The 27,023-nt window shown below is 38.8% G+C and overlaps 1 protein-coding gene across 1 annotated transcript; it reads right to left on the bottom strand.

Moving 5' to 3' along the window:
- CPO (carboxypeptidase O) lies at nt 1-27,023 on the bottom strand. Its single transcript, XM_037850394.1, is given in 12 exon segments — nt 1-225; nt 228-302; nt 1,129-1,205; nt 7,029-7,239; nt 9,050-9,099; nt 9,101-9,138; nt 10,528-10,601; nt 10,604-10,655; nt 13,551-13,655; nt 16,118-16,219; nt 21,333-21,432; nt 26,956-27,023. Coding segments are annotated over 12 exon segments (1,125 nt in total). The 3' UTR covers nt 1-52.

Here is a 27,023-nt window from a genome sequence, read left to right as displayed (position 1 = left end):
TACAACCGCATCCTAAGTCACTGGGGTACAGCAGGCCTGGGTTGGATAATCTTTAGTGTAAAGAAATGAAGGGCATTAGCAGGCCCAGAACTACAGTGGTAGCTGTGACCTTCCCGGCACTGTTTGAGTGCCAGTATTTCTTGAACACATCATTCAGGACAGGGAGCACAGCTTCCAGAATCTCCTCACAGGTGGGCTGGATCTGATCTTCTGGCAGAACAAACCATGTGCACCATTGTCCCTTAGCCCAAACATGTATAAGAAGGGGATCCCAGTGTCTCTTGATGTCCCTGATAAGGCATCTATGAATGAAAACAGGACGGCAGAGTTAAAACTCATACTTCAAAAGGACAGAGTTCTGAAGCCATTTCAGTTTCAATCCAGTAAAATAAATAAATCTTCCAGGTTAGGGTCTCATGGATAGCTGTCTCCCCATGCCCCACTGATATTAAGCCCTTGTGGGGCAGGGACTGTGTCTTATCCATCCTCTCCATCCCTCACATTACGTAGCACTGTGCCTGGCACATAGATTTGGTTAAAGTTTATCTGCTGAATCAAAAACAAGGCAAACAAATAAAGCAAAGCAAAAGCGAACTGACTTATATAAAGGAACAGAATCAAAACGATCAAAGGGAAAACACGTATGCAAGTATTATCTAGACGAGCCTCAGGAAAATGGAGGGGTGGTGTTTGGAGAAGGGAGAAAGCAGGATACTCTCCTTTCTCCTAAATTCTTTTCTTTTAGATCCTTTCTCCAAGCCCTACCCTGCTGTGCTATCTTAGCCCAATGGGTCCTCTGGGAACTGAATCAACTGACCAAGGGTCACCAGATAATATCTTTTTGTTAACTCCCGTGCCTTCTAAATTGCTAGCTCTTTATAACTGAAGCCAGGGGAAGTTCTGGGCTGAGCCAGTGAATTATTTTTCCCTCTTAGCTCACAACTTATCTCCAGAGAGCATAATTCTGGATTTGTAGAGACACCCTTTTATCCTTGGTCATTTTTATTTGTACAACTCCTTGTTGATTCCAGGAACACTTCTATCTTTCTCCAGCCCACATGCCTCCCCAAGGTCCACTGACTTCTTTTGTGCCTTAGTTACTATTGAAGAGGCAAAAAAGATACTTACATAAAATATCTGCACTTGATCCAACCCTATAATTGGTTCCATGCTTTCCTTTCAATGCATTTGCTGCCTTCGTCCAGCTTGCATCTATTGGTAGGAAATGCAAAGCCAGATAATCTAATGCTAAAATAAACCCAACAATCCAGAGGATTTGGTATTTTGTCCAGATAAACCTCTGGAGTTCCAGAGTTTCCAGCTTCCTATTGGACATGCACACCTAGGTAGCCTGTTGGTATTCAGACTTAACACACTCAAATCCAATTTCATCTCTCCCACTAATAAGACTATTCTGACTTTCATATTTCTGACCTATCATGCTTCCCCAAGCGTAATCCCACATTCATCTTTGACTCTCCTTTCACAACTCCCCACTCTCAAACGGTTACCAAGTTCCATTTCCAGTGTCATCACCTTAGTTCAGATTCGTTACCTCTGAACTGGACTGTTGTCCTCTTCTAATAAGTTTCCCTTCCTCTCAGCAACCTTCATTCAAATCGATCCTATCTGGCTTCCAGGTTAACTTTTGTAGACTAGAGCTGTCATCGTGATCCCACAGAAAAGCCTAAAAGTCTCAGTTGTCCACTGAATAAAGTACAAACCTTTCAGCCTAGTTTTTGAGATCCTGTACTGTATGGTCTTAACTCACCTGTGGTAGGATAAAAAAAAAATGGCCCCCCAAAATATAGTCACTTCCTAATCCTTGGAACCTGTGTGTATTACCTTATATGTCAAAAGAGTAAGTATTGCCATATATGGAAAAAAACGTGATTAAATTACAGATCTTAAAAGGAGGAGCATGTCCTATATCATCCAGATGGACCCTAATGCCATCACATGTACCCACAGGAGAGAGCAGCAGAGGGAGATTAGACAGAGAAAGAAGATGAGGCAATGTCACCATGGAGGCAGAGATTGGAGTGATGTGACATAGTCACAAGTCAAGGAACGCCAACAGCACCAGAAGCTGGGAGAGACAAGGAATGGAATCACCCCTAGAGCCCCCAGAGGGAGTGCAGCCTGCCAACATCTTGATTCCGGCCTCCAGAACCATGGGAGAATAAGCTTCTATTGTTTTAAGCCACCCAGTTAGTGGTAAGTTGTTACAGCGGGCACAGGAAACTAATACACCACCTTTCCAACCTCATAGTCTCTGCATCCGCCCTAGAGTACTGCCACGCTCAAGTTCTCCCACTGTTCCCTAGACGTGCCTCATGTGCCTCAAACTCTCCATCTTTGCCCAGGATATCCCCTCTACCTGGGCTGCCTCACGTCTTCTCTCTGCTTGTTAAAAATCCACCCAACCCCCTGACGGTGTGATTCTGAAAACCTTGTGGATCACACTCCCTTTATCCAGTGTATGGATGGATGAGTAGAAAAATGGTGACAAAAACTAAATGAAAAATGGAGTGGGGGGGATGATTTGGGTGTTCTTTTTTACTTTTATTTTTTATTCTTATTTTTACTTTTTCTGGTATAAGGAAAATGTTCAAAAAATAGATTGGGGTGATGAATGCACAACTACTGTGAATGATTGATTATACACCATGGATGACTATATGATATGTGAATAGATCTCAATAAAACTGAATTTAAAAAAAAAAATCTGCCCACCCTCAAAGAACTTTCTCAAAGGACAACTTCTCCACAAGGCCTTTCCATCATCCTAACAGGATTCTCTCTCTCCCCACTTTGAAACACCCATAGCTCTTTTTTTCACCCCCTTATTTTACCTTGTTTTATAGGTATTTGATATTATCTCTCGTAGGCTCATAGAATTTCAGAGCTAGAAGTTACACCCTTCCCCATACCCACCACCAAGCCACCTTACTATACTGAAAAACCTCGGCCTTGCTTTTTCCAGAACCTTTCCCGAGATTAGAGTCACTAACTGAGGTCCAATTTTATTGGCTGTGTTTTATGACCTTCTGATAGATCTCCTCACTTACCCTTGTGACAGGACTTCTAAGTACTCCCCACCCCAGGGTCCCCAATGCTTTCTCTACCCACCTGATGGTATATTGCACTATTTCCCCTCAGATTCTAAGCAAACACCTCCAAAATTCCCCTGCCCATTGCAGCTCTAGACTAGGATCCACAATTGCTTTACCCCTCAGGACAGCACGATGTGGGGGTCTCCCCTGACTACACTTGCAGGAGGGTCAGCTCTGCTAACTCCTGACCAGCAGACTGACATTGTTTTAGATCCTTCTCTCATTTCCTTGCTCTGCTGAGCCCAGCTGAATCCTAAGGTGTGGCAGAGTGGGGCTTGGGTAGAGTGGGGCAGGCACAGTGACATTCGGAAGGAAGACTCTGAAAGGTAGTACATGTCAGGGAACAGGGGGTCACATGCAGCAGATATTGGAAGCATCCTTAGAGCATCTGGAGCTTTCTGTGTGAGACTAAGATAAAAGAAAAAAAAAAAAAAAACATTAAATTGAACATATTTGCCAGTTTTTTTGCCTCATGCTTCTTCACTACTGAGAATTATTTCTTTGGCTATTCAGCTTTTCTCTCTCTACCTGAAAAGAGGTCTGAGTTTGCCAGCTCAGTTCCTGGGCTTGTGTTGTCCAGAGTTGAAATAATGGATAGAAAGGGCTAAAGAAATGCAAGGAATAAAGCTGGTTTAATCATTTACATTGGCAAGACGTACAAGGCCTGTTTGTAGAAAGAAGAAGAAAACGTAAGAGGGAGGGGAGAATCAGAAAGGGGATTTCTGAGAGAGAAATTTTAGTAAGAAATTGAGAGTCAGGAGTGGAGAGAAAGAATTAAAATTAGCTTCCATGTGTGAGTTAAAGCAAGAGGCCTGGGAAACAGTTGTTGTGACTTATCAACCATACCCCCTTTTGAAATTCTTTCAGTGTCTCTAGTAGAGATCTGGCTTGCTTTTAATTATTATTAATGCCCGTATGTTTCATTGACTGGAACTCCATGCTAACTGGGCCAAGTCAGGCCTTGGCTTTCATTTGGGTTACATGGATCAACCCTGGACTACATTTTCCATCCAAACGGTTCCCTGAGTTTATTTTTCCTTCCTGCAGCTCACCGCAGCCAACTACTCCTTCCCACACCAGCCTCTACTTATTTTGTCCCTTATATTTCCTGGCCGTGGGGTGGGAAACAATCTCCCCAGTTTTCCCCTTCTTTATTGACACATGGTTTTTGAATTTTCTTTTTTAAGATTCCACTAGCAATTACTATGGGGAATTATATGAGTGAGAAACAATACATGTGAGATGGACATATGTGATCCTTAGCCTACAGGTCCGTTCTGAGAGGATGACACAGACATCCCCTTGACTTCTGACTTTGACTGCTATTTCTGGGGGTGATGCTCCTGCCTATCCCTCTGGCACTTATGACACCACACTGCAAGGCCATGAAGAGCCAATTTCTCTGCAGCCCTTCTCAGAATAAAGATGCTTTCCAGTCCAAAAAATAAATATCCCTTTGCCAGTATTACATAATTTACATTGCTAATGCCCTCCAGGTTGGTTAACAATTCTTTCGCTGGGCCCAGAGAATTTCCTATAGGCATATCTTCAAAGGTAGGTACCCGAAAGGATGACTAGGCCCTGGAGTGTGTGTGTGTGCATGTGTGTGTCAGAGAGGGAGGGGTGGAGGAGATGGGGTTAGGGATGAGGTACTGGGGTTGATAGAGAACGAATGTCAGCATCTTAAAAAATTAGCCTTATTATAGCTATGCTAAATTCTAGAACAGTTTAGGTAGGGGTTGTATATAGTTATGTTCCCCTACATAGTGATTGCCAACTTGACCATAAGGCAGTATAATATTTACCATGATATCTAGAAATTTGGGGTTTTGTAGATTTATAGAAATTAATTACTAGTCTCCAGTGCTTGTGAATAATACTAGAAACGGGAACCTCCTTGGACAGCTGGTTTGATCCTGTGTCTTTGTGTACTCTACCAAATCCTACACTCAAGAACCTAAAAGCACGGCTAGCTAGCTTCAATAAGGTTGATACATGGTAGCAAAATTTTTACACTATATTTGCATTGAAAGGTCTTGGACATAAATATTTGTGCTAACTCTTCAGCTCCTGTGACAGTAAGAAATACAGAATTGAAGCAATCTATCTCAGATCAATTCACCAATTTCTGCAAATAGTATGAAAGAGTTGCCAGTAATTTCCTGCTTAGAGTTACCTTCCATTGTCCCAGGTCATGTGGGTGCACTGCTCTAACCAGACAGCCAGTCAGCTGCACAATGCCCTCTAACTTTTGAATACAAACCTTGCAAAATGGTCACACAGTAAGTGTTCTCCTGAACCAAAAAGGAAATGAAGTTCCCAAGAAAAATACTGAGTTACTACCGTCCTCTTTTTACTCTTGGTGGAAGGCCCTCTTCTTTCAAAGATCTATAATAGCCTTTCTGTGGCAATTCATTTGTGTTGTTCACAAATCCCTTTAGACAGAAAGTAAACATCTACTGCACATATCACAGAAACTGAGGGATTAGGGGAGTTCTTGGCTTCTCAACTGAAATCTGTGTTTCTGCAGCCTTCTCTATGGAAAGATGGAACTTCTGGGGCTCAGAAATGAGGAAATAACGCGGCACTGTTGATTGTGTATCTAAATTGATAAAGGCTCCCGTAGTTGCAAACTCCACTGCCTTGCTTTCCTAGCTAATAGAGGCAGTGTGAGGTATGGAATGAATGTTACTTTTGGAGTCTGAAGACATGAGCTCCAGCCCAATCTCCACCATTTACTGTCCATAGGAGTTTGGGAAATTTATTTAACTCAAGGTCTCAGTTTCTACATCTCCAAAATGGGCTTATTATATCATCATGAGGGTCAAAGGAGAGAATGACTGCAAAATACCTCTGTGAATTGTAAAGTTCTAGGCAAATGTTACTTATTTATACATCTTGCAAGATTATCAGGTAGTACAAGTGATCTTGGAGCAAGAAACGAAAAAAAAAAAAAAAAAATGCAAGAAAGATACAGGAGTGCTGCCAGACAATTTTTACTCCTGGGGGAAAGGACTCCTTCCAGCAATGATCTAGAGTAGTTTTGTTTTGCTGCCCAGGCCTGTGTTGTATGTGTCATGTTCTAGTGGAGAGGGACAAGAGGTGAAACAGAACTGACAGGTCATCTAGCCTCAGTGATCTTAGAGCTAGCTTGGCCCCTGGTCTATCCCAGCAGTTTCTGATAATGAAGAGTTAATTTGAAGAAATGAAAAGATAACAAATTTTACAAAAATTCTAAATATATCATCCTTTTGATTTGTGCCTATTGTTCTCAGTATTTACAAAAGGGTGAAGAGCCCAGTCTTCAGCAATTCTGCCCACCTGTGCTTTGCTAAACACAGCTTTGAAGAAGGTCTCGGGATGAGAAAAAACACAGTTTCCCTGCCCCAGCTTGCATTTTTCTGTTATTTCCCCTTAAGAAGAATCAGAAGCAGAAACTGGAGGAAGAGTTTAGAAGAAAATAAAGCATCGTGCTTAGCAGAGAAGAGAGCAGATATTATTCAGCTGCGTTATTTTAGATATGCCATATTCCACTAACAGCTGGCAAGTTCTTTACAGCACGGTTCAAAAGCTGTAATTGCTGAACAGAGCTTCAAGAGAATTTACAGAAATGAAAGCGCATTCCTGCAGATTATTAACATAATAATCTCATTTATATTATAGGCGAATACCTAAGACGTCTCCCAACTTGACACTTTTCGAAACAGGTAGTTAATTAATGTGGGTAAAGCAGCATTTAACCTGAAACCTTCCCAGCAGGCGTCAGGCGTAGTGCAAAACGCAGGAGAAAGAAAATAACGAGGAGCAGTGAGAACAAAGAGGGGAGGGGCTGGAGCCAAAATCTTGGAAACAGAAATCAGGGAAAGGAAGGCAGGGGTCCTAGTGAAACTTCTCTAGCGGCCTTGGTGCTACGGTTTTACCAGTTCTTCATGGTTACCTGATTTGTTTTGAGTGTAGCCATAAGGAATGAGAATGAGCTGCACGTAAGCGTGTATGGTTGGGAAGCACAAACTGTTCTCCTCCTTGCTCTCTAAAAAGCTAGACATGGTTTTAGTCTCTGGTTCAGACACTGGTCTTGTCCCACAGAATGTTAAATCCTGGCCGTTTTTAGATGCACCAACACCTGGAACACACAGGAAACCACAAAGAAGGCGACATGATCATGACCCAGGGCAAGGAGTCACCCTTGCTCAGGCCATCTGTGGATGTAATCAGGGATCACCCTTTCTTGTCCCAGTTGGTCCTGGCTCACTGGAGGAGAATCATTCAAGGAGGAACTCAGGAAAGCAGGGGGCTGATGTTTGAATTTAGAAACAAAATCCAAGCTTGCATGGCCCAGGAAGGACACAAAATGAAATGGTATTTTCAGTAATCTTTTATTTGCAGTTTCCAAACCTGTTTGATGGGCCCTAAAACAAATAGTTGGGATCTAGTTCTTATGGTTCCTAGGTCACGCTCCAGCATAGCGGTATTGGTATTGGTATTGGTATCTCTCTCTCTCTCTCTCTCTCTCTCTCTCATTGTTTTACTCTTGAGTCTCATTAGGACTGTTTTGCAAGGACATAAGTGGCCCTCCTCATTAATAATAATGAAGATTACTGCTTGAGCCCCTCCTTACATATTAAGCCCTGGGTTCAGCCCCTCTTCCAGGTTGTCTCCTTGAGTGCTCACAACAGCCTGTTGATAAAGTGGTATTACCATGGCCCCCATTTTACATAAGAGAAAACTGAAGCAGAGAGATGAAGCAATTTTCCCAAGGCCACACAGCTACCAAGTCTGGATTTTAATCCTTGCCATCTGGTTTTCAAACAGACTGCTTTTTTTTTTTTTTTTTTTTTCCTTCTCAAACACTTTATTTTACTTTTTTCTTTTTCTTTTTTTTAATCTTCATTTTATTGAGATATATTCACATACCACACAGTCATACAAAACAAATTGTACTTTCGATTGTTTACAGTACCATTACATAGTTGTACATTCATCACCTAAATCAATCCCTGACACCTTCATTAGCACACACACAAAAATAACAAAAATAATAGAGTGAAAAAGAGCAATTGAAGTAAAAAAGAACACTGGGTACCTTTGTCTGTTTGTTTCCTTCCCCTGTTTTTCTACTCATCCATCCATAAACTAGACAAAGTGGAGTTTGGTCCTTATGGCTTTCCCAATCCCATTGTCACCCCTCATAAGCTACATTTTTATACAACTGTCTTCGAGATTCATGGGTTCTGGGTTGTAGTTTGATAGTTTCAGGTATCCACCACCAGCTACCCCAATTCTTTGGAACCTAAAAAGGGTTGTCTAAAGTGTGCATAAGAGTGCCCACCAGAGTGACCTCTCGGCTCGTTTTGGAATCTCTCTGCCACTGAAGCTTATTTCATTTCCTTTCACATCCCCCTTTTGGTCAAGAAGATGTTCTCCGTCCCACGATGCCGGGTCTACATTCCTCCCCGGAACTGACTGCTTTTAACCATCCCTGCCTCTTTATTTGCTTTCAAATCATTGGGCATGTTGGATTCAGCTGCATGAAAAGTCCTTACGGAAAGTTTGTCCTGTTTACTGCCTCCCCCACCATACCTCTATAAAATAACCTGCAATGATAATTCTCCAATTTCTCTTTTCTCTATGACAACTCATATATTTAGAAATAAAGTGATGGATTTCAAATACATACACACTAGTTTCAGTCTCTTTGCCCTGTTTATCCAACTTCACTGAAGGGAACCTTGCATCTGAGTGTTGGTGGTTCTTACTGAATAGACAATAGCATCCTTTTGGAGGAAATAAAACTGGTCAGGAAGCCTAGCGAAAGCTGTATGAAATTAGATGTTTATTCTAAAAAATTAAACCCCTTGTAATTCATTCACCTCTTTCTTTGCTTCTCTGCTCTGTTGTATATTAATCAATTCGTCTACTAAATATGTACTTACTACACCAGGATGCATTGAAATTTCGATGGAGATCTGTTCCAAAACATGTCATTATTATGGGATGAACGGGATTTTCTCCAAAGACGATCCTGCAACAGAGGAATAGAGAATGTTGCCATTCTGAGGTTTCATAAATCACAGTATTGGGATTATAGGTGGTCCTCAAACATGAGAGATGTTTCATAGGGTTGTCTGTCTGGAAACATTACTCAACTTGCCCATGTAATTTTTAGTCTTGCGGATGTGCTAGTAGTGCCCAATAACAGGAACATCGGTGCAACCAAAAGTGTACATGCATGTAAACAATCAAATTGGAGGAGGTAGTTTGGCTTTTTCTTAACAAGTGGATTAGCAGTGTCTTGTGGACATGTGCTGCTTAGTCAGAGAAAGTCATTTCTTAGGTTCAAGTGATGCAGGAGAAAGCCATTTCTTAGGTTCAAGTGATGCAGGATGAAAGGAAAATAGCACGGCAGATGGAAAAAGGCTGTTCCAGGTGCATTAGGGCTCTGCACATTTCTGGAAGCAGAAGACTGATGGATGGAGCTGAGGATAAAGACAAGTTTCACCAGACAGGCACAGAGGGAGAAGCTTGATTCAAACATCAGGCCAGCAGGGCTTTCCGTAGAAAAGGGTCCCACAAAGGGCCTTTGAGGGAGTAATGGAGAAGGGAAAGGAATTAATACACTCTAGGAATCAGGAACCAATAGTAAAATGATATGCTTTAGAAACCTTTTTAAGAGAAAGTTGTCTACTAAATAAAAAGACTTTATGAGATGTTCCCCACCTGTAAGAATAATGACATTGAAAAATGAAGGCCAGTTTCATATTAATACATCATTTATTTCTCCTCATGCTTCTAGAACTGATTTCAGATGGATACAGATTTATGAATTTTATAACAATATGATTCCAATAGGGTGGCAGTCAATTCATAAACTTGAATTTAAAGAGATGGAGGAGGAAAAAAGTTGTGAAGTCTGTCTGGAAAATTGGGAATGACAAAACAACAACAACAACAAAACATATGCCTGAATGTGGGTAAAGGGGGAAGTTTTGGGTGGTATATATGCTACCAGAATTAAAAAACAAACAAACAAACAAACAAACCATAGGACTATACAACACAAACAATGAACCCTAATGTAAACTACGGAACTATCGTTCAGAGTACAATTAAAATATTCTCTCATTAATTGCAAAAAAGGCATCACATTAATACAAAATTTTAATGGGAACTCTGTAGTTCTTCATGATTTTTCTGTAACCCTACAACTTCTCTAACAAAAACAAAAAACAAAAACAGATACTGGAATTCAACTCTAAAAAAGCCTCAGGCCTCCTAAATCCTAAACTTCACTTAAATTGTCAGCTTAAAAAAAAAAGGTGATTTTCATCCCAAATAAAGTTTCTTTACTTATGTGACACAAAAGGAAAAATGAATCTGAGTTGAACTTTGATTCATGAGCTCTTCTGAGGACCAAATTTAATGTACTCTCAATTGTCCAAGTGTAGATATAACCATTTATGTTAAGAACTGGAAGCACATAGAATCCAGGTTCCTAACAAATCTGATTATCCTTGCATCGTCTTTGTAGTTTTGTAGAATCTGGAAATTTGAAAAAAAGAAATATTTGGAATGATCCTGGGAAAAGGTCTGTTCACTCTTAAATTTCTAACAATTTTAACTTAATTATAAAAAGTGACTGTATATTCCACCCCCAACCCCAAACCCTGCCTCAATGGTCTTATTCTTTATCATAGTGGTTTTCAAACATTGGCATGCATCAGAAGCACCAGGACTTGTTGAAATGCAGACTTCTGGGCTTCATTTCCTCTCGTCCAAGTTTATAATTCACTAGGTCTGAGGTGGAGCCAACAAATTTGCATTTCCAACAAGTTCCAGGTTGAGGGTGATGCTGCTGGCCCAAGGAACCACACTTTGAGAACTACCACTTTGTGGGGTTCCTTATGTGTGACTTGCTGAAAAGACTGAAAAAAAAATTTTTTATATTTCTTTTAAGGTTTTCTTATTTCCTTCAAAGGAGGAATACAGATAGTATATAAAAACTCATTGTGCTAGGCACTTCCCATATGCTAAATCTGCACAACAGATCTATGAAGTACTCATTTCATTCTCCTTTTACAGTTGAAAAACTGGGGATTCTAGTATTAAAAATTTGCCAAAGATTATTAGAAAGAGGCAGAGCCAGGTTTTAAACTCACCTTTGACTCCTAAGTCTTCATTTAGAGATGTTTAATTTCCAAGAACAGAATTTTGATGCACAAGTAAGAAATCAGGATATCTGACTCAGTCTGCAATGAAGCTGTTCATGAATTCCATTTCACTTGGGTGAAAGGGTAGTTCAGTAAAGAGTTGCATTATCAGCACATGAAAGAAGCTCTAAATAGCTAAGAAGTGGCAGGTAGGGAACTTCCTCAACGTGATAAAGTTTTCACAGCAAACATCATACTTAAGAGTGAAGTACTGAAAGCTTTTCCCCTAAGATCAGGAACAGAAAAGGATGTCCACTTTCATGACTGCTATTCAACATTGTGTTATAAATTCTAGCCAGAGCAATTAGGCAAGAAAAAGAAATGAAAATTATCCAAATTAGAAAAGAAAAAGTAAAACCATCTCTATTCACAGATGACATTCTTCTTCTATGTAGAAAATCCAGAAGGAAACTACTAGAACAAATAAATGAATTCAGCAAAGTTACCAGGTATAAGATAAACACACAAAGGTCAATTGTTTGTCTGTACCTTAGCAATGAACAATCAAAAAGGAAATTAAGGAAACAATTCCATTAGTAATAGAATCTAAGAGAATAAAACATCTAGAAATAAATTTAACTGAGAAGACTTGTACATTGAAAACTATAAAACGTTGCCGAAAGAGATTAAAGAAGGCATAAAAATGGCAAGACATCTCATGATTATGGATTGAAAGAGTTAATATTGTTAAAGTTTCAATACTACCAAAGTAATCTACAGATTTGATACTATGTCTATCAAAATTCCAGAAGTCTTTTTTGCAGAAATGGAAAAGCTGATCCTCAAATTTGTATGGAACTGCAAGGGGCCCTGAATAGTGAAAACAAATTTGAAAAAGAAAAACAAGTTGGAGGAAACACTCTCTGATTACAAAACTTAACTACAAAGAAACAGTAATCAAAATAGTGTGGTACTGGCATAAAGATAGACATACAGAACAAAGGAATAGAATTGGAAGTCCAGAAACAGACCTACACATCTATGGCCAACTGAGTTTTGACAAAGATGCAATGTACATGCAATGGGAAAGAAATACCCTCTGTACTAAATGGTGCTGGAAAACCTGCATGTCCACATGCAAAAAGAACGAAGTTAGACCCCTACCTCATATCATATAAAAACTCAACTCAAAATAGACCAAGGACCTAAATATAAGAGCTAAAGCCATAAAAGTCTTAGGAGACAACATAAGGGCAAAGCTTCATGACTTTGGATTCAACAATGAATTACTAGATATGACACCAAAAGCAGGAGCAACAAAATAAAAAAATAAATTTCACTTTATCAAAATCAAAATCTTTCATGTATCAAAGGACATCATTATGAAAGTGAAAAGACAATCTATATAATTAGATAAAATAGTAGCAAATCATATATCTGATAAGGACTTAAGACTCAGATTATGTAAAGTACATTTACAACTGAATAACAAAGAGACAAACAACCTAATTTAAAAATAGGCAAAGGATTGAACAGTTTTCTAAAGAGGATATTCAAATGGCTAACAAGCAGATGCTCAACATCATTAGTCATTAGGGAAATGCAAATCAAAACTATAACAAGATACCACTTCACACTCATAGGGATGACTATTATTTTTGAAAAACAAAAAAATATTAAGTGTTGGAGAGGATGCAGAGAAATTGCAACCCTCTTGCATTGTTGTTGGGAGTGTAAATGGTGCAGCCACTATAGAAATCTAAATATAGAATTACCATATGACCCTGAAATTCCACTCTTAGGTATATAACCAAAGAAATTGAAAACAAAGACTCAAACAGATACTTATACACAATGTTTGTAGCAGCATTATTCACAATTGCCAAAAGGTGGAAACAATCCAAATGCCCATCAACATATGAATGGATAAACAAAATGGTGCACACACACAATGGGATACTATTCAGCTGTAAGAAGGAATGAAGTTCTGAGATATGCTGCAACATAGATAGACCTTGAAAACATTATACTGAGTGAAATAAGCAAGGCACATAAGGACAAATAATATATTATTTCATTTATATGAAATATCTAAAAATAGCAAATCTGTAGAGACAGAAAATAGATTAGAAATTACCAGGGAAGCGGGGAAGCAAGAGTTGTTGCTTGGTAGGTATGGAGTTTGAAATTTTGGAAGTTACAAATATAATAATTAATTTAAAAAAAAAAGAAGTAGCAGGCTTTTTCTAGGGTGAATTGCCATTATAAGGAAGTTAAAGGCACTTACTTCTTTCACTAACCATTGGCAAAAAGCTGGGGCAGTCCATTTCCTGGCATGAATCCCACAGTCCAGCCAAATGATCCTCTTGGGGTTATTTGATGGTTGGCTGATCTACAGAGGATATCCGGCTCCATTACCAAACAATAACTTACTATCATAAACCACTAACGTTATCAGCAAAGTTATCAGGTATTTTATTTTCCTAGCAGTCCCCTTCTTACTCTGCTATGTGGTTGCAAGCAGGAAGCAAGGACATTAAGAGAAACACCCACCAATATTATCTTTTCCTCAGATCCTCGTGCCCTCCTGCTACAGCTACCTTGCTTGTAATTCTTAGGACCATGTGCTGGCTCCCACATCACCTATCCAAAGTCTCATTTTCCCTACACCCCAAATTATTCTCTAATTATTAATGAAAGCATAGTCCCCACCCCTAATCTACAAGCTAAAAGGTGAAATCTCTATGAGCCTTATAGAACCTTAATCTACAGGGTTCACCCAGCGAGATAAAGTACACAAAGGGTAACTTCAAGAATCAATTTAGTTAAAAAGGAATCCTAGTCTTTACCTAAATTTCTGGAAACTGTGAAGGAATACAAATATATAATCTCTTGCAAGACTTCTTAAATTTCCCTTGCCCTTAGAAACTCCTCCACTTCCAGCAAACCTAGTCTTTTTTCCTCTCTCCCTATTTATTATTCATGTCCATCAGTTCAGCCTTACTCCAGCAAGAAAGATCTGTTCTCTTTCAGAGGGGTGGGGTAGATAGGAATTAATACACAAATATGGATTTTCTTTGGTCAAGTAGAGGCTGTAAATGCACCAATGTTTGTAACAGCCATGTCTGTTTTGGATTTTATGTGGCCTGGGCCAGTACCATTCATTGAAAGCCTTGATAGCTGGGCCGGTGGAGGCTCTCTCCCTCTATATGAGAAACTTAAAACTTGAGATAAATATAGGGCTTGATCCATCATATTTAAGGAATTTTCTGCTTTGAGCCTCACACATTTTCAGACCTGCAAGCACAATTCCTAATCTACCTGTTATCTTAATCTCTCTTATAATTGTCCCCTTTCATGAGTACACGTATATTAGTTATATGTTTATCTTTATTGCCTCCTTATTATGTACTCAGTCTATTCTTTACATGTGTTCCAGGCAAAGGATAGTCAGATGTCTCTCTCTGCCTGAATAAGCTTAAAGTTTCTTGGTCTATGGAAAAATTATGTAAGCAGGTGCCCCATGCTCAATCAATCAATCAGTCATTTAATCCCTAGGTAAATTCTATTTCAGAGCCAAAAGATTGGTTTGCAATTGTAGATGACTCTGAAAATTGAGGATGTCCTTTTTAATCAATATGTCTACGGTAAGTAATGGGAGGGCAGTTAACTTAGTAATGCTAGTGCTTAATGCCAAACCATTTTGGCAGTGGTTCTTGAAGTGGCCCCAGATTAGCAGTATCAACATTACCTGGGAATGTGTTAGAAACACACTGTGGTACTACAACTAGAGCATCCATCAGAATGACCTGGAAGAGTGCTTATTAAAACACAGATTGCTGGGTTCCACCCCCAGGGTTTGTGATTCAGTAGCCATGCGGTGGGACCAGAGAATGTGCCTTTCTAACAAATCCCCAGGTGATGCTGATCAGTGGTTGTCAACCCTGGCTACATAAGAGGATCACCGGTGGAGTTTTAAAGCATCCTATTGCCTGAGCCCCATCCTAGAACTATTAAATCAGAATTTCTGTGGGCAGAGCCCAGCCATCAATACTACTTGGCAGCTGCCCAGGCAATTTTAATGTGTGGCCAGGATTGAAAAGGAATTTGGCCCCAAACACTTTTCAACATGTCACATGCAAAAGGTGAAGTGCAGCCTGGAGATCAAGCTACTGTCCTGCCTGTGTTACTATTTGGCTGTGTGACCTTGTTCTAGATAATTTACTTCTCTGGTCTTTGTTTCCTCAACCATAAAATGAAGGAGTTAAGTTGTCCGTGGTTTAAAAAAAAATTGTTTTGGAAAAGAACAATATCTACCAAAAAACTCAAACTACTGATGGAAACATGAACAGGGGAATTTCTCCTTACCCAATTCCTCCATTCCCACCCTAAAGGAGGGATCAGGCATTCATAGACAACAGTTTGAAAACCACTTAACTAGAACTTCTAAGGTCCTGTCCAGCCCCAATGTCCTTGATCCTAAATTGCTCAGTCTTGGTGGGGATGAGGGAGGCACAGCATGGAAAAAACTAAGGAATGAGCCCTTCCTCTTCCATGACTTACTGTTTTAAACTTCTACCCCCATCATCCACCCATCCATTCAAATTCTCTTTACCCCAGAACTCGATTCCACTTGGATAATTAGGGCTTAAACATCTGCAAGTTTTGACTTTTAAGAGCCCAGATAGGGGTGGAAAAGGCAGACTTTCTGTGTTAACTCTTCTAACCCTTTTCCACATTTCTGACTAGAGCCCCCGAATAGTAAAAGGAATCCTTGGATGGAGAGGGAGACACTCCCTGATCCCCCCTTTACCACCCCCATCAAGTAAGGTCATTCTCAGCCTTCTCACTAACCTTCAAATAATGCATGGGCCAGGTCTCACAGGTCATGAGGAGGAAATGCTGGGTCACCACTTCCTTGTACTTCTCACTTATCTGGTTTAGCCAGTGATAGATCTGAAACCACAGAGAGGACAGTGGCTAACAATAAGATCCTTTGTGTGCCTTGGCTTAAGATAACTGCTTCTTCGCTAAGATACTGAACTCTGTATTCTTTGCTCTAGATTGCCACATCTGTGCGGTAAACAAAATAGGAAACTAAAACGATAGACAATTACCCTTTCCATTCTTTAAAGATTTACTCTGCCACCACAGCTTAGGGCACCCCATTGAACTTTTTTTTTTTTTTTTTTTCCATTTTTATTGAGATTCTTCAGATACCATACAATTATCCAAAGATCCAAAGTGTACAATCACTTGCCCCTGGGTACCCTCATACAGCTGTGCATCCATCACACTTAATTTTTGTTCAATTTTTAGAAACTTTTCATTACTCCAGACAAGAAATAAAGTGAAAGATGAAAAAAGAAAAACAGAAAAGGAAACTCTAAACCTCCCCTATCCCTAACCAACACCCCTCAGTTGTTGACTCCTAGTATTGATATAGTACATTTGTTACTGTTTATGAAAAAATGTTGAACTACTACTAACTGTAGTATATAGGTTGTAATAGGTATATAGTTCTTCCCTATATGCCCCTCTATTATTAACTTCCAATTGTATTGTCATACATTTGTTCTGGTTCATGAAGTGATTTCTAGTATTTGTACAGTTGATCATGGACATTGCCCACCATAGGATTCAGTTTTATACATTTCCATCTTTTGACCTCCAACTTTCCTTCTGGTGACATATATGACTCTGAGCTTCCCCTTTCCACCTCATTCACACACCATTCAGTGCTGTTAGTTATTCTCACATCTTGCTACCAACATCCCTGTTCACTTCCAAACATTTAAGTTCATCCTAATTGAACATTCTGCTCATACTAAGCAAGAGCATCTACATTTCTTCCACAAGGCAGGAGGGAGAGTCAAAGAAGGTAGAGAGGCAAAAGAAAGAGGAAACAAAAAAATGACAGCTAGGAAGCAGTAAAAGGAAAAATAACCTTAAATCAAAGTAGAATGAAGAATCAGACAATACCACCAATGTCAAGTGTCTAACATGCCTCCCCTATCCCCCCCTCTTATCTGCATTCACCTTGGTATATCACCTTTGTTACATTAAAGGAAGCATAATACAATGATTCTATTAGTTACAGTCTCTAGTTTATGCTGATTGCATCCCTCCCCCAATGCCTCCCCATTTTTAACACCTTGCAAGGTTGACATTTGCTTGTTCTCCCTCGTAAAAGAACATATTTGTACATTTTATCACAATTGTTGAATACTCTAGATTTCACCAAGTTACACAGTCCCAGTTGTTATCTTTCCTCCTTTCTTGTGGTGTCTCACATGCTCCCCACCTTCCTCTCTCAACCGTATTCATAGTTACCTTTGTTCAGTGTACTTACATTGTTGTGCTACCATCTCCCAAAATTGTGTTCCAAACCACGCACTCCTGTCTTCTATCACCCTGTAGTGCTCTCTTTAGTATTTCCTGTAGGGCAGGAGTCTTGTTCACAAAGTCTCTCATTGTCTGTTTGTCAGAAAATATTTTGAGCTCTCCCTCATATTTGAAGGACAGCTTTGCTGGATACAGGATTCTTGGTTGGTGGTTTTTCTCTTTCAGTATCTTAAATATATCACACCACTTCCTTCTTGCCTCCATGGTTTCTGCTGAGAGATCCGCACATAGTCTTATTAAGCTTCCTTTGTATGTAATGGATTGCTTTTCTCTTGCTGCTTTCAGGATTCTCTCTTTGTCTTTGACATTTGATAATCTGATTATTCAGTGTCTTGGCGTAGGCCTATTCATATCTCTTCTGTTTGGAGTACGCTGCGCTTCTTGGATCTGTAATTTTATGTCTTTCATAAGAGATGGGAAATTTTCGTTAATTATTTCCTCTATTATTGCTTCTGCCCCCTTTCCCTTCTCTTCTCCTTCTGGGACACCAATGATACCTACATTATTGTACTTTGTTTCATCCTTGAGTTCCCGGAGACGTTGCTCATATTTTTCCATTCTTTTCTCCATCTGCTCCTTTGCGTGTAGGCTTTCAGGTGTTTTGTTCTCCAGTTCCTGAGTTTTCTTCTGCCTCTTGAGATCTGCTGTTGTATGTTTCCATTGTGTCTTTCATCTCTTGTGTTGTGCCTTTCATTTCCATAGATTCTACTAGTAGGTTTTTTGAACTTTTGATTTCTGCCGTATACATGTCCAGTGCTTCCTTTACAGCCTCTATCTCTTTTGCAATATCTTCTCTAAACTTTTTGAATTGATTTAGCATTAGTTGTTTAAATTCCTGTATCTCAGTTGAAGTGTACGTTTGTTCCTTTGACTGGGCCATAACTTTGTTTTTCTTAGTGTAGGTTGTAATTTTCTGTTGTCTAGGCATGGTTTCCTTGGTTATCCAAATCAGGTTTTCCCAGACCAGAACAGGCTCAGGTTCCAGAGGGAAGAAATATTCAGTATCTGGTTTCCCTGCGGGTGTGTCTTAGAAAATTGCTCCACCCTTTGATGCCTTGGGTCACTGTGCTTTTCTGCCCAGCAGGTGACGCCTGTTAGCCTATAATTCTTGACTGGTGTGAGGAGGTGTGGCTGTGTTCCCCCAGGCTCTGGGGTCTGGTTCTGAATGGAAAGGGCCCCACCCCTTTCCTCCAAGAGAAGACAGACCCCTCAGGTGGAGGCCATTAGCATTTCAATGGTCTCACTCTCTGCTTGTGGTGTCTCCACCCTTCCCAGAGTCACAGCCCTGGAAACTGAAAATGACTGGGGCTTTCTCCACTGAGCCGAAAAAGAAACAGATAGTCCCCTTCAGACCCAGTCCAAGGCAACCCTCCGGCTCTCCCAGGTCAGTTGTCACCCAAAGCCTCTGTCCGTTTTTTGGGGCTGCATACCTGTAGTGAGCAGTTCACACTTGCTACTTAAAACCCCAGTTGGAGCTCAGCTGAGCTGTATTCGCTTGCTGGGAGAGAGCTTCTCTGTGGCACCACGTGGCTCTGCGGCTCGGGCTATGGGGGAGGGGGTCTCCCGACCTGGTTCCGCATGTTTTACTTACAGATTTTATGCTGTGTTCTCGGGCATTCCTCCCAATTCAGGTTGGTGTATGATGAATGGATGGTCTCGTTTGTCCCCCCCCGCAGTTATTCTGGATTATTTACTAGTTGTTTCTGTTTTTTTGTAGTTGTTCCAGGGGGACTACTTAGCTTCCACTCCTCTCTATGCCGCCATCTTGCCCCTCGCTTATCCCCATTGAACTTTAACAATAGAGTTATCGAGAATTAACAATTTCAGTAACTCACTGAAAACACGCCAGAAACGTTCTATAACATCACACTTTCCAAAATGACTACCAGACTTCACTTCCGTGTAGCACCAATCATGCCAGGAATTTCAGGTCAGGCTTGTTTTGTGGGTTCTTCTTCAGTCTTTATGGATCCTGACAGTACACTTTGCTCATGTTCATGGGTTCAAGAAGAGAGAAGAACTAGCTATGCTCTTCACAGAACATGCCAGCAGAAGTTTCTAAACCAAGCCCAAATTTATCATTTTGATACAACTGAGTAGACCTGAATAGACGCTGATTTAACTGCAAGTCTTATACCATGTCTTACACTTTTACCTGTTTAAGTCAACTACTTGGGGTTCTGAAAAGATGAATGGAATAAGAGCATTCCAACACAAAAGAAATATTAAGACAGATTCACCAGCAGGTCATAGAATGCCCCCTACACTCAATTTCTATATAGTCAAAATCTCTGAATGACAAGTAATGTTAAATAATAATAATAAACTTGGAATAACAATGATCCTATTTCAAAATTTCTGTATCTTGGTTGAGATTCATTTAGCAAGGGGTATCTATAGATAAAATGTAGTATTATAATAGCAATAATACCTAAGTGAGGTATATTCAATTCAGTTTTGTCAACTGAAGAGAATAACTCACCATATGGATATCAAGTGTGCTTCTGTGCTGGGACTGGGTCAGATACAAATCTCTTAAACCTGGGAAAGCTACAAACAGTGAGTAGCAGCAGCAGCTATTATTTATTTATTACCTAATCAGTAGCAGTCAGTGCTTTATAGAGTTTATTTCATTTGCCTCTCCCAACAATGAAACAATGATGGAAGATAAGTACTACTATTTCTATTTTACAGATGAGGAAACTACAGATCAGAGAGGTTAAATGCCTTGGTCAAGATCACCCAGCAAGTGGTCAAGCCTGGTTTGAACCCACCTCTGATGTCACAGGCTAAGCTCCCCATGGACTATTTTGGACCTTGTTCAAAATAATGGAATCTTCTATTCTTTTGCATAACTGTAACAGAGAAAGACTAAATCCTTTCTTGTACTCTTTGAAAAAAAATTCTGGAAAAACAGTATATTCCCTAATTCTGAGAGTGTAAATTGGTAAAGCATGTTTGTAGGGTAACTTGCCTGTTTATATAAAAAATTTAAGCATACATATCATTTAACCCAGCAATTCTATTTTTAGAAATTCATAACTTAAAAATGTTTTGCCTAAGAATGTCAAGATATATATTTATATTATATACACACACACACTTATGCATATATAATAACTAACTTTTCACAGCATCCAGTTTTGAAAATCAGCAAACTTAACTTGGTAGCAACATAAAATTTCTTTGAAAAAAGTTTTCCCCTCTTAAAAATTTTGCCTGTTCCCCTGCTTCCTAACATTTGCAACTAAATATGATTCACTCAGAAAGCTTCTCCACCCCATGTCCCCACATCCACATACAAACTGACTCTGCCCTGCTTAAACCTGCTGGGGACTTGATAAACAAGAGTAAAGGTTAATTCTGGTTCACGTTCAAACAAACAGAACTGTCTCATTGAGATAGTCTTTTCCTCCTTTTTCTTAATTTACTTTTTTATTTCATATCACCAGGTTGGTTTTTTGTTTTTTTCTTTTTTTAACTTCAGTTGTGGTTGGGGGTGGGGGGTTGGATTGAGGGAATTCCTTGAACTCAATGCACAGGTCAATCTCAACCCCACCTTTGAGCCTCTCTAATCCGTGGATGCTAAGAGTAAACCATGCCTCTCCCACCCTAAAGGGGCTGTGAGTGCCAACAAACTCCCCCCACATGCATCCTTGCTCACCTCCCCAGCAGAATGGCATCTGCTATAGTTATAGGGCTCCAGGCTCCTCCATGGACTCACTGTCTTAACCACAACCTCTTGTCTCTGCTGTGACAGAAAACTGCAATGGAAAGAAAGTAGAACAAAAGCAGTGAAGGAACCAGGCACCTTGTGAGGATTGGCAGATTGATGAAGAAGATGGTCGAAAGCAATGTGCCCAGGATTTGGAGGACAAGGGCCCATGCTGGAGTCTTGGCTCTGTCACTTACCAACTGTGAGACTTTGGGCCAATCACTGGGCCACTTGGAGCTATAGTTTCTTCACCTGTAAGGGGAGGACACTCATTACAACCTCTCAGGAAGCTGGGATAATTCAACAAGATTTTGTACATAAAAATACTTCTAAATTTCTAAAAGATATAATAGCTAAGCTTTACTGAACTAAAACTTATTATAAGACAGGCACTATTCTAAGCACTTTAGCACCTTAAATCTCATTTGCTTCTCTCCAAAATCTGGAGAAAGGTATACTCTTCTTATCCCTATTTTAGAGATGAAGAAACTGAGTTCCAGTGAGATTACCTTTGAGATTTAAACGCTGGCAGTCTGACTGAAGACCTTGAAATTTTAATCTGTGTATTGCATATTGTGCCGGTTTGAATGCATTATGTCCCCCAGAAAAAGCCATATTCTTTGATGCAGTCTTGTGGGGCAGATGTATCAGTGCTAATTAGATTGGAATCCTTTGAGTGTTTCCATGGAGATGTGACCCACCCAACTGTAGGTGATAATTCTGATGAGATAGTTTCCATGGAGGCATGGCCCCACCCATTCAGCGTGGGCCTTGATTACTAGAGCACTATAAGCTCAGACAGAAGGAGGGAGCTTGCTATAGCCAAGAGGGACACTTAGAAGAACGCACTGGGACGGAGAGAGGAGCTTCAGCTTATAGAAACATTTTGGAGATGGCCTTTGAAAGCAGACTTTTGCTCCAGAGAAGCTAAGAGAGGACAAATGCCCCAAGAGCAACTAAGAGTGACATTTTTGAGGAACTGAAGCCTAGAGAGGAATGTCCTGGGAGAAAGCCATTTTGAAACCAGAACTTGGAGCAGACGCCAGCCACGTGCCTTCCCAGCTAACAGGTTTTCCAGACACAATTGGCCATCCTCCAGTGAAGGTACTGATTGTTGATGTGTTACCTTGGACACTTTATGGCCTTAAGACTGTAACTGTGTAACCAAATAAATCCCCTTTTATAAAAGCCAATCCATTTCTGGTGTTTCGCATTCTGACAGCATTGGCAAACTAGAACACATATAAAGGTAGCAACTAATATTTATGTAATGGCTTATCTTTTAACAGTTTAATAAAACTATTCATTTATAAATATCCTTTATACTAGATATTGCACTAACACAGAAGAGAATGCATTCATGCACATTAAATTGTTTTGTTCTCATTATAACCCTGTGAAGCATTATTATCCGTGTTTTATAAATGAGCAAACTGAGAAATTACGTAATTTGCAGTCACATAGCTAGTACTTTGTCTCCAAACTACACAAACATTTGATGAATGTTTTAGTTCCTCGGCTGAAAGGCTTTATTTAAGCAAGAATTTTTTTTTATTGTGAGCACATGATAACTGATCATTCATTTACTCAACAAATATTTACTTAGTGATGACTATGTTCATGGCACTGGAGTGGGAGATTTTGGAGACACTGGAGTATAAGCGTTGGGCAGTGACCCTGCACTGCAAGAAAATGGTTAGAGACCTAATTAGCTAAACTTTCAAATTTAGGAGCCATTGGAAGTGCTTTCCTAAGGCCGTTGTAATTATTTCAATGATTTTTATTTATTTTTCCTCATTTTTTTCCTGAACATTCATGATATATCTGCTCTTTCCATCTGTAAAATGGGAAGAATACCAGTACCTTCACAAAGGATTCTTAGAAGCATGAAATAACCAAATTTGTGCTGAACAATTAGCACAATTTCGGACACATAGTCAATGCTTAATAAATGTTAAAACTCAGTGGTTCAAAGAAAGGAAAATACCTATTATCTTCAATGCTGTTAAAAATAAAAATTGAACAGAGAATAATTTAGCCATCCAATTGATATTATCCTCAAACAATGCCAAACTACAAAATGCTTTGAAACAATTAATTAAAGCTCAAGCTACATTCATAATATCTAGATAACTCCAATAACCGGATTCACTAAATTTTAATTTTTTTTACCTATTTCATTTAGCACCATGACTATTCTAATGGAAATCAATTTCATGTACAATTCCACTATTTCATTGCTTGGAGGTACAATTATTATTGCTAATTGTTACTAATATTAATAACAATGTGAATTAAACAGAAGCTGTTTGTACTCAAAATTGTAAATGTTGTATTACATTGTTGAGTTAGGTTTACCTTACTTATCTTGTCCAAATGAAAAATTAATGATATAGAATTGTCTAAATGATTAGTTAAAACAATGAAAATGAATTTTTAGAAGGAGATTAAAAGAAACATATGTTATTAAAATTGTAACAGTTGGGAAGGAATATGTTTCTCCATGTCTGTGGGGACCCAGGACCTGGATCCCCTCCCCTCCTTAGTGATTTCATGTAGCTGACTGCTTGACTGGGACAGACCTAAAAGTCATTAGACCTCCCCAGTGTTGAGAATATTTATAATTGGCAGCAAATTTTCAAGCCAACCCCCAATGCTCAAATGTCAGGGGTTCACCCTACATTCCATCTCTCAATGATCAGTTTCCAAGCAGCACATGGAAGGAATGGTCCATCTATTACATGAAAAAGTGAACTGTCTGGGGATTTGAGTGAAAGTCCCTGATATTCAAAGTGTTTATCATTTTTATACAAAATTAAAACACAATAATTAAACTTCAGAAACTCAAATACTGAGTTCAAGTGAATGTTTATACTTAGAAAAGGCTGTTCCCTGTTTCTAGGCAATTTCTTGGGTGATGCATAATACTATGCAGAAAGGGAAGGGAAAAACTGGCTACTGCCCCAAATTATGACCAGTCTCATCTCACTGATCAGGTAAAGATATTACTGTACTCTGTGTATTCTTTTTGAACAGGAATTAGTAAATGTTTACCTAAGAGAAGGATCCCTTGGGGTACATTACTAGTAAATACGACACATCAAAGATTATCTGAAGGAATTTTGACTAGAATATATAAAAAAGCAAAAATATAATGAATATTAAAACAAATTTTGTATTTTAAATAGTAAAGAAACAGGTATGTGAATATTTCATGATGACAAGCTTTTGGTTCTGCCTACAAAATTAATATGTACTTACAGTGGAAAATCTAGAAAGCACAGAGGGGAGAAAAAGGAGGAGAGGAATAGAAAAGAGAAGGAAGGAATAATCCTCAATAATCCCTCCTCCCTGAGTTCACCATTGTTGATGCCTGACCCTATTTTTTCTTAAACACAGTATGGATTATATCTCTGTATAATTTTATATTCACTCCTTTCACTCCTTTGTATTCTTTATTCTATCAGAGACATTCCCTCAAACCAATGAAAATTCTTTGTAAATATTGTTTTAATGACTGCATAATATTTGATAAGTATATATTACATAGCATAATTTATTATATATTGTTTTCTATGCAGGATATTAAAGCTGTTCCACCACAACACCCCTTTTTTTGGATAGTATAAGTAATTCTGGAGATAGTAACTTTTTGCATAAATCTTTGTCCTCATATCTGATTATTTCCTTGAACTATGTTCTAGGAAGAAGAACTAGTAGGTCAAAGAAGATCATTTTCAAGGCATTTTGATTCATATTCTAAATCTCAAATGATTACGCAGACTTATACTTTTACTGAGAGTATAAAATATGTATTAGAGAGACCATCTTCCTAAGTGCTCAAGAGAAAAATTATCAATGTTTGTAATCTTTGTTAATTTTGGATTTTCTAGATTATCATCACATATACTCTTGTACTCTAGTAAAACTCTTTCCATATTTTAGTTTATTTCCCAAATATGGATTTCCAGAAACAGGAGTATTCAGTCAAAGGATGTGAAAGTCTTGATTAAGCAGCTTAATTTATTTCCAGTCCAAGTCCTGTGAAATACATGGCTCCTTATCTCTAATTTATGAGGGATCTCAGAAAGGAAAAAAAATGAATGCAGAATCTACTTGATACCAAGGAAACTAAAAGAAAAATGAGAATGAAATGTCGAAATAGGTTTCTGGCACCACATGGATGCTGGATCCTCTGTATATATCTGAAATCAGACTGTGAAGCCAAGGGACAAGTTGAAGTCACACAGGAGCAAAAATTGGAATGGATTTCTCTGTTCTGTGAGGGCAAGTTCATTGCCAGAGAGGAAACACCTATTATAATCACACATGCTTGATGAATTAAGCCCAAATGTGCTAAATAATGAACTATGTCTGAACCAAGGGAAAATATCCATTATGTGGAAACTACACACAGGGTGCATGCACACATGCAAACACATAGTTTAATATATATTATATATTTAGAGAAGTTGCAATTCACTAAGGGGAAAACCACAAAAATGGGCAAATGACATGAAGAGGCAAGTCAAAAATGATCCATTTCATATCCCAATTCATAAAAGAGAACACACCAAGGGATTGGCTCCCTCAATCAAGATAAGTCAGTTAGTAGAAGCTTCAATTCTAAAAGAATAAAATGAGTAATAAACAAGACAAGATAGTCAGCCATATTAGAAATCAACAAAATGCAAAATGCAAAACAGTAGGTAGTTTTTACTTGTCAAATTGCCAAACCCGAAGTACTTTCATACACTGCTGTTGGAAGTTTTCTAGAGGGCAATTGGCAATGTGTAGCAAGACCCTTAAATTTTTCTCAGCTTCTGACCCCCAAATTCTACTTCTTATAATTTGTATTAAGGAAATAATCAAATATATGCAAAACTTTTGGAGATGTTGCTCATCATAGTCTTATTTCTAAACATGACAAAGTAGATATGAACTAAATGTTAACAATGGTAACAACAACAAATGTTAACAGTGATGAAATATTATTAGCAACTGCAATATTTTTTAAATGAATTATGACTGCCATAAAATTTTCCACCATATAATTTAACTGCAACCGGCAATGGTATCCTTTACTTAATGATCTATATCTATCTATATCTGTCTTATCTATTTATCTATCTAATCTTTCTATCCAAAAGCATTAATAGGAATTATCCCTAGGTGAAGCAACTGGTAGTCTTACACATTTTATTCTTAATATGTCTTTGAATACTTCTATAGGTAATTCTTAATAATTAAAATAATGTTCTTTACCAGTTGAGAAATGATAAAAATGTGGGAAATGGAATTTTTATTATAATTTCCTTTCTTCACTCATGAAACATGATGTATGTATTGGTATTTGTCATACCTTTTGCTAAGAAATATTTGTTAGATATGTTTTCATTTATTCAAATATTATTAGAGTAATTTCCAATGATCAATCTTTATTAATCTCATTTAAAGGTAGTGTGTATGGGTAGGGAGGAGAGAAAATTTATCTGCTTAGATCTTGAAAAAAGCTTTCCATTTGGACAATCTAAATCATTATGGTCAGCCCCTTTTCCCAATTCACACTCACCCATCATATCCCAGTCCCCCAGGAACCAGCACCTCCAGGGGGTAAAGGGTCCAAAGCAGAGGCTTCAT

This window comes from Choloepus didactylus, chromosome 9 (assembly GCF_015220235.1).
Source record: "Choloepus didactylus isolate mChoDid1 chromosome 9, mChoDid1.pri, whole genome shotgun sequence".
Lineage (NCBI taxonomy): Eukaryota > Metazoa > Chordata > Mammalia > Pilosa > Megalonychidae > Choloepus > Choloepus didactylus.
The sequence above is the reverse complement of the archived record's forward strand: the minus strand, read 5'-3'. Positions and strand labels throughout refer to the sequence as shown.